The 8,454-nt window shown below is 36.6% G+C and overlaps 2 protein-coding genes across 2 annotated transcripts; one reads left to right on the forward strand and one right to left on the reverse strand.

Annotated features, from left to right (window-relative positions):
• Positions 1–1,008: 1,008 nt before the first annotated feature.
• Positions 1,009–2,481, reverse strand: LOC113091641 (fibroblast growth factor-binding protein 2-like). The gene is made up of 2 exons (XM_026257565.1): positions 1,586–2,481; positions 1,009–1,165 (listed from the first exon to the last, which is right to left on the reverse strand). The coding sequence occupies exon 1, from the start codon at positions 2,478–2,480 to the stop codon at positions 1,602–1,604; it is 879 nt and encodes a 292-aa protein (XP_026113350.1). The 5' UTR covers position 2,481; the 3' UTR covers positions 1,009–1,165; positions 1,586–1,601.
• Positions 2,482–4,484: 2,003 nt separating this feature from the next.
• LOC113092515 (zinc finger MYND domain-containing protein 10-like) lies at positions 4,485–8,381 on the forward strand. The gene is made up of 12 exons (XM_026258483.1): positions 4,485–4,570; positions 4,657–4,765; positions 5,194–5,310; positions 5,421–5,474; positions 5,636–5,788; positions 5,868–5,956; positions 6,738–6,829; positions 7,224–7,396; positions 7,486–7,611; positions 7,793–7,914; positions 8,026–8,151; positions 8,265–8,381. Exons 1-12 carry the CDS (start codon positions 4,485–4,487, stop codon positions 8,362–8,364), a joined length of 1,347 nt encoding a protein of 448 aa, XP_026114268.1. The 3' UTR covers positions 8,365–8,381.
• Positions 8,382–8,454: the final 73 nt, after the last annotated feature.

The following is an 8,454-nucleotide window of genomic DNA, read 5'->3' on the forward strand; positions in this document are numbered from 1 at the left end:
ATATTAGTGACAGTACTAAATGATATAGTATTATAAGAATTAATGAAGTGGGACTTGAGCCTTAAGAAGCTATGGGGAATTTAAGGCAGAAAATACAGTGCAACATGCATGAGTTGTGTCTGTAGGGTGTGTTCATGTTTGGCACATATTCAGAACATAACTCTTTGATTACAGGGATCTAGAGGGATTTGAGCTCTTTGTAATACAAATACATGCATTCTTATTTCTTTTGGTTAAATGTTTGCAGAGAACTTATAGAATACACTATATATAAAAAGGCATGGCAGTGTGACATTTAAAAATTCCAGTCTGTCTTTGTAGCTCTAGGGCTATGGCCCCATTAGCCCCTGCTACAGCAGATTAACTATGGTCCACTGAAAAAAATATGTCCTTATGTTATTCCAATATCTTTCTTCTGCTGAATCACCAGAAGATATATTGAAGAATATCGGTTATCAAACAGTTTTGGTTCCCATTGACTTTTATTGTAGTTTTTGTCCTTACAGTGGAAGTCAGTTTAACTGTTTAGTTTTGTAACGATTTAATTTGAGTATTTTTAAATGAGATGATATATTGCCCCCTAGTGGTGTTGATGTGCTCTGACGTGTAGGTGTTGAACAAAAATCATACTTGTTTTCTGTTAGGTTTGGAACCACATATTTTTGTCATCTACAGATTTCTGATCATATATAATAACTTTGGATTTTTGTTTATTAATATAAATTTTTTTAGAAACCTTGCTTCAGATTTCAGAAGCAAGCACATTCCAGAAATCAAATTATAATTGGTTTCTGAAAATAAATTAGATGTAAATTAATGTGTGAGATTAATTTGAGAACATGAGATTCTTGAGACCAGAAAGCAAGCAAAATAAAAAATAAAAAATAAATAAATACAATTAAAACTGATTGTGTTCAGACACCATACACAGAGAATTAAGAAATATGAAATATTTTAATTAAGAAACATGTTACAATTTCTTTCTTTCATTCCTGTTGTTCCTGCATGTACATTTACTTGCATGGAAAATCACACAAAACCAGTCATAACCACATTTCCGCGCACACACACACACACACACACAGAGGATAAGAGAGAGCCCTGGTCTCTGGAGGAAACACTTGGCCGGTTGTCAGACAATCTGAAAGTCTCTGACACTGTTAACCTACAGAGAGGAGAAAATGGATCAAAAGATAATAATGTGAACACTAATGGATAGAAATCATTTGATTTGAGCTATTTTGTTAAAGTGTGGAGGTGTAACATAAAAACCCTGTTCACATTTAGTTAGGCAGGTATTTGACATGGGTGTAAAGCAGCTTCTGAATTTCAGTCTTTCATCTCCTGAATACGCTAAACTAGTCTTGTACTAGTCCTCAAGCCAAAATTAACACTTACAGGAGTTAGTTTTATGTAAAATACCTGCAGTTTGAACATCAGAGTGATGTTGTGCTAGTTTGTGTTTGTTTGTTTGTTTGTTTTTACGCTACACTCAGATAGAGGAGCAGATCTTTCTTACACATGATTTAGAGTTAGTTTCCACATAAGCACTGATTGGTAATTCACAAAAAAATGACGTGCTTACCAGAGGTTTTGATGAATTAATTCTGGAACCAGTTAATGAAGTATGTGCAGACGCCCTGGAGACTCTTCCAGCAGTATTCCTCTGCCATCTTGGTTGCTTGACTCTCCTCCGCCACGGTGGGTCTCGCTGTGATGCTCTTTACAGGTTTACGTGGTGAAACAGGCTTGGAAACGGCAGGCTTGGCTGGTTTGGAGGCTGGTTTGGCTGGTTGTTGGGGTTTAGGCTGCTGTTTTTGCCCGGGTGGTTTGGTAGGCGTGATGCTGGACTTGACCTGCTGCTGTTGCTTTTGCTGGTTCTGAGAAGCTTGGGTGAGTTTGGGGATGGAGATTTTGGGCCAAGAGGCATGAAACGCCATTTGGATCTCATCCGAAGCAGAGCGGCACATGTGTGGCTTGTAAACCTGTGGTCCCTGGCAGGCGTTCGGCAGCTTCCTCATGTCCCACATGATCTGAGTGAAGTAGTGTCGAGGGTTGCTGTTGTACGCTCTGCAGAGGTTAGGTTTGCCCAGGAAATCGCACCAGTATGACTTCCCCTTGCTCTTGCAGGAGACACGCAGCTTGGTGAAGTTGGTCTGGCTGGAGATCACCATGACGCAGCTATCTTTTGCTTTACTGTTGAAACGAATGGGCTCATCCCAGATGCTTCCTTTCGGCTGCTGCTGCTGTCGACTGTTTTGGGTGCTTTCGATGTGGTTGATGCTGATCGCCTGGATACTGCTGTTCTGAGCCTGAGCATTGATGGCCCAAATGAAACAGAGCAGAAGGACAGTGGCACTGCATTCGGCTCTCATGATGGAGGTGTAGAAGAGACTGAGCAGAAGGTGTTGAAGGCGCAGGCTGGCTTTATAAATACAAGTCCCACAAAGGGGTCTTTGAGCAGAGCAGACTGCACACATCCTTCGAGTCTGGTGGGCCTCTAGTCTCCAGTAAAGAGCTGCCTGAAAGAACTAATTGTAGGAATCTTTGGAGAAGTGTGTGTGTGTGTGTGTGTGTGTATGAGCAATTTAGTGTATATGTGATCGGTGTGTAAGTGATTTTGAGAGTGCATGAGTGTGAAAAAGAAAAGCACAGTCTAGTTTTGTGAGGCATGACATTTGCAACCCAGTCTCGTGGGAGAACATTGCTTTTTTTTATTTTGCATGAATTTGTACAAAATCACATTGTGCGAAAAAAAACTCAAACTTAAGCAGACCATACAATTTTTTTTTAATTAGATCTTATGTAAGAGTTCCTATGAATTAGCCACCAAAGCATAAAATTGTGTTTTGAGTTCTTTCATTTCTTCTTTGAGTATGTGTTGATGGTTTGAGGGGAAGGTCATGGGTGTGGTTACATTCATGGTCTTCATTATATAATTATACATGCTAACAGAAGTGGGCTATTGACTATTGATGTGAAAGACGTTTTAGTTTCAGGGGAAGAGACAAGGAGAGTAATTCACCTGGAACCCATTTGTTTTGTCAGCTTCAACCAATGCGGCTAACATCTGGTTTACGTGAAGTACAACAAGTTCTCTTCTGACACGGTTTATGAGGAGTCATGGGGAATTTTCATTTGTAAGCCTTTACTTTTAGCTACTGCAGAGATCAGGTATGTTAACATTTAGAAATCACATTGGTAGATTAAAAGACAGTGTGTATAGAAGTTTTGTGCATATATGTGCTTCACAATACTGCTCTCAAATCAACTCAGACAATATAAACTCAATATAACTCAAGGCACACACACACACAAACACAGGACCTTCAGAAATCTCAGGATGTCGATATATATCACATTTAAATCCTGCTTTCCTTCATTTTATCATTTTCTAGCAGTAAAACTTTTAAAAAACACCAACTACAACATTAAAAATGTTATTAAAATTATATATGTAGATGTAAAAAATATATTACAAATAAATGGCATTTTAAAAGGTAGGTTTGATCAAGAATTTTTGAGAATGTGTTTACACACATTTTTTGGGCTATAGTGAAACCTCAGCAGTAGGGCCTCTGAATAACAAGCTAACACTAAAGAAAACATATTAGTGTAATTCCTAAATGTTTGCATTGATTTACAATTTTTCACCATCTCTCTCTTGGAAATCTATCATTCAAAGAACCTTTTTTATTAATTTTTTATTGCAAGACAAAATAAATGCAAATACAAAATAGCACTGCATTGACATACAATGAAAAACAACAACAAAAAATAAAAAATAAAGACAGGAAAATATTTATTTAAGTATAATATCATAAGAAGCCTTAATTAACTTTGTATTCTTATTATTATCAATGTGTCTAAGATATTTAACAATAAGCAAAATCTCTGCAAGGAAGACATCTAATCTAGGTAAAGTATTGAGAAATTTGGATTTATGAATAAAAAATGTACAATGCAATATATATATATATATATATATATATATATATATATATATATATATATATATATATATATATATGTGTGTGTGTGTGTGTGTGTGTGTGTGTGTGTGTGTGTGTGTGTGTGTGTGTATATAAACTGAAAAAATATATAAATTGACAAGATTGACAACATGATAAACATTATGCAAAATTTTTAAATTTACCTCTTTCATTTTGTTAGAAATGCAGAATTCTTCACGGAGTAACTTTTAGATGTCAAAATTTACATCTAGGGGATGTATATACTGAATAATGTAATGTTCGCTTTATATATATAATCCAGAGAACCTTTTTTTTTTTTTTTTTTTTTTTTATAATTCAGAGAACCGGTCAGCGTCAGTGTAATTAGAGCTCGTCACTTCCGCTCTCAGTGTTTACCTGTAACCATAGTGACGAAACAGGAAGTGTTATCGCACCGTTTGTTGAATTAGTATAAAGCGCAGACGAAAACATTAAACTTTTACGTTTCACAGTCGAGGACGTTTAAAAGCGATGGATTCAGTTCTTCTGCACGGAGAAGCCGAAGGTTATATTCAGAGTCTGGAGAAGATGGCATTGCGAGACATCGGAAGCCAAAGGTAAGTTACCTGAATATCTATTAAAGAGGTTCATCTATTCTAAATTATAACGATTGTTCTTTTTTTTTTCTTCTTTTTTTTTTAAGGTGGTTTCGCCAGCATGAGTACATCGAGAAGCTGAATATGCAAGCTATTCTGAATGCCAGTGCCAATCAGGAGGAATTCATAAAAGACCTCTTTGTTTCTCTTGGAAAGGTAACGTTCACTATTTTATTCAGCAACTTAGGTCGCATTACAATTGATGACAAGAGACAGTATAGACGTTTATAATTTTACGAAGGATTTCAGTTTCAAATACTGTTATTTTTGCAATTCTATTAATTAAAGAATCCTTAAAAAAAGTTTTTTTGGTTTCCACAAAAATAAATAAATAAATATTCTGGTTTTTATCACTACTATAATAAACTAATTTTAATGCATTTAAATGGAAAACTGTTTCACTGTATTTACATTTACATTTATTAATTTAGCAGACGCTTTTTATCCAAAGCAACTTACAAATGAGGACAGTGGATTTTTTTTTTTTTTTTTTTTTATCAAAGAAATGCAATCATAGTAAAAAAAAAAAAAAAAAAAAAAAAAGTGTTGTAAAAAAGCAGATTTTTTTGTTGGGCTTCTTCCAGATACCCACACTGGTGCATGCAATGATACTCACAGAAATCTGGAAACATAAAGTGTTTCCCATAATTTGCAAACTCCAGGACTTTAATACAAAAAGCACATTTCTTCTCTACATGGTGGTAAGTGGCCTCAGCTTCAAATGACCAGGCTTTCCAAACCATGCCAGGCTATTATTTAAATAAATTCTCCTTCAGACTCTTCGGGTCATTGCATTCTCTCCTAATTCCAGATCCACCATGAAGCTACCATCATAAACCTGCTGGAAACAATCATGTACCACAAGGTTAGTGCATCTTCACGGAGAAATTGGTTTGTTTTTATCTGAATGTGTGATTTCAAAAAAACAAATGCAGCAAAAGTAGATGATCGAAAAACTAAGCCTTCATTCTAATTTGACAGCAATATAAAAATGGCTAAATGTTGATGTGTGTGTTACACATGCAGGAGTCCAGCGAGGCTGCTGGTGATAGTGTACTTGATTTACTGGATTACTGTCATCGTAAACTCACACTCCTGGCAGGACGCTCTGTTTCTGGACAGATCCTGACGGAGGACCGAGTTACACACACACAGCAGTCAGACACAACATCTTTACAAGTGAAGAACACTTTACAGCATTGATTCATTAGCATCATTTACTTTATACTTACCAAAACTTGTACACTGTTTCCTGCAGGACCTGCAAAGACAAAGTGACATGTTAGAGTTTGAAATCTCTGTCAAGGCTCTGTCAGTATTGTGCTCCATCACCGATCACATTGAGAGGTATTTAAACATAAATGTAGCTTTAAATCACTTGCTCAACATTTGATCCTCTGCAGTGAATGGGTGCCGTCAGAATGAGAGTCCAACAACTAATCCACACAACTTCAGTCCATCAGTTAAACATCTTGTGAGGTGAAAAGCACTGTTGGCTTCAAACCATTTAACTTTCAGCTAAATAACAAGTTCTCTATTCATAATATTGCTTTTTCTAGTGAAAATGTTGTGTTGTCTGAATCAGGAGGGATATATATGCACAGATCAAGCTCTGTTTACAAGTGAAAACAGTCTAAAACAGTTCTGAACAAATATGTGGGTTTTATTTTTGATGTGGGAGGACAATCGAGGAGTGAGATTTTTATTGGAGGATGCGTTATTATGGATTATGGGCTCCATAATAATGCTTTCTAGTATTTAGGCCAGAAATAATGGTTTGAAATTAAAAACAGTTCAATGATGGATGTTTCTTAGAAATGTGCAGCAATGATGCTAACTGATGCACTGGAGTGGTGTGTGGATTATGTGTTGTTTTTATCAGCTGTTTGGACTCTCATTCTGACAGCACCCATTCACTGCAGTGCACCCATTGGTGAGCAAGTGATGCAATGCTACATTTCTCCAAATGTGATGAAGAAACTAACTCCTCATCCTCATCTTGGATGATCATGGTCATGCATTTCATATTCTATTCCTTTACACGCTGCACATAAAACATAAATTCAAAAACAAATCTTTAAAAACAAATGCCTAGTACTGAATGTTGAAACATCCTCTTTTAATGTAGTTTGAGTGTGAGTGTGCTCTCGAGGATGCTGTGCACTCATAATATGCCCTGTGTGCTGGTACAATTGGTGGAAAATTGCCCCTGGAACAGAGGTTAGTCTCTCAGCTGTACTGTATTTTAAGCACGTGTTATATTGTCCAATATAAATACTAGAGGGAGAACTGACAAGATAATTAACAGAACAGGTGAATGCAATCATTAATCAGACACACTGAGAACACATCGTGAAAAAGAAAGCTGAACATAACAGCTTTACTGTCACATAGGAGTATATTAACTGTTTCCATGAGTAGCACGTTTATCAGGAAGTGGTACAATATTTTATTTATGAAATTCATGTTCTCAATAGCATGCTGGAATTATTATTTTTTATAATTTCTATGAAAGCATGCTTAAATCTGTTCAAACACCTCCATAGACTTACATTAGAAAAGGGAAAAGAGTATCATTTTTGACTGCATAGTCTAGTCTTTTTCTCTGGTGTAGGAACACTGGAGAAATACACCGAGGGGAAGTGGAGACCCGTCCTGCCTGAAGATCAGCTAAAGCTGAGTAAACACGACGGCCAGGTGTGGATGGCTTTACTGAACCTGCTCCTCAAACCAGACTGCCAGAGGAAATACGATTTCAATAGCTTTAACAAAACACAGCTCTTAAAGGTAAGACTTTACACGGAGCAATCGATCAGTGTTCTGTGACACCATATCTTATTTATCAGTGATAAATCATTAATATTCTTTCAATGCAGCTTCGAGGGTTTCTGACAGACGTTGTTATAGATCAGCTACCGAATCTACTTGATCTCAGGCATTTTCTCAGTCATCTCGCTCTCACAGATCCAGCGGCCCCTAAAAAAGATCTCATCTTGGAGCAGGTATTATAGCAAACACACATATACACTACCATTCAAAAGTGTGGGGTCAGTAACAATTTTATTTTTTAAAAGTAGATAATATTTGCATATAATAAAATGATCAAAAGTGACAGTATATACATTTATAATATTGCTAAATATTTTTTTTTATTTCAAATAAACTTAATTTTGATTAATTTAGGTGCCAGAGATATGGAATGATATTGTAACGGAGAATAGCAGCAAGTGGAAAGCCATTGCTAAACACCAAGTGACACATGTTTTCAACCCCTCTGAAAGTGAATTAAGAGAGCAAGCTAGCAGGTGAGATGTGATGTCTCTAATCTGGAAATGTTTTTCATTAGGGTAGAACTTATAAAACGTATCAGTTTAACAGTATGCATGTATACTGTTTATTTGCACCCTTCTGATCAGGTTGGCTCAAACATATAATCTAGATGTGATGGAGAATCTAATCCCAGAGAAACCCAAGTGTGGAGCATGTGGAAGAGTGGGCGCTAAACGCTGCTCCCGCTGTCAGGGAGAGTGGTATTGCAACAGGTATAACAACACATGGGCCAAAATGATGCACTTTTTCAGATTTAACCCTGTAAGTGAAAAATATTTTTTTTGTTAATTGTTAATAATTCTGTTTGTCTGTAATTTCTCTGTAGAGAGTGTCAGGTGAAACACTGGCCCAAACACAAGCCTGCATGCAAACTCATGGCAGAGGCCATAGAAAAACCTCAGGAGGAACTGAACATCAGCAGCTGAAGTACATCTGGGAGAGAGTCATACTGCGGGGATCTGATTCCACTATCAACTGTCGAATTTAGTGGACACTGATGGAAAAAGACAAAAATA

Source organism: Carassius auratus, chromosome 1 (assembly GCF_003368295.1).
Source record: "Carassius auratus strain Wakin chromosome 1, ASM336829v1, whole genome shotgun sequence".
NCBI lineage: Eukaryota > Metazoa > Chordata > Actinopteri > Cypriniformes > Cyprinidae > Carassius > Carassius auratus.

Excerpts from the sequence above, each read along its gene's own strand:
- LOC113092515 (XM_026258483.1), top strand. The coding sequence starts at position 4,485 with ATGGATTCAGTTCTTCTGCACGGAGAAGCCGAAGGTTATATTCAGAGT. Across the intron at positions 7,397-7,485 it reads ACAAAACACAGCTCTTAAAG|CTTCGAGGGTTTCTGACAGA; the intron begins GTAAGACTTTAC and ends CTTTCAATGCAG. Across the intron at positions 7,915-8,025 it reads TTAAGAGAGCAAGCTAGCAG|GTTGGCTCAAACATATAATC; the intron begins GTGAGATGTGAT and ends CCTTCTGATCAG.
- LOC113091641 (XM_026257565.1), bottom strand. The coding sequence starts at position 2,480 with ATGTGTGCAGTCTGCTCTGCTCAAAGACCCCTTTGTGGGACTTGTATT.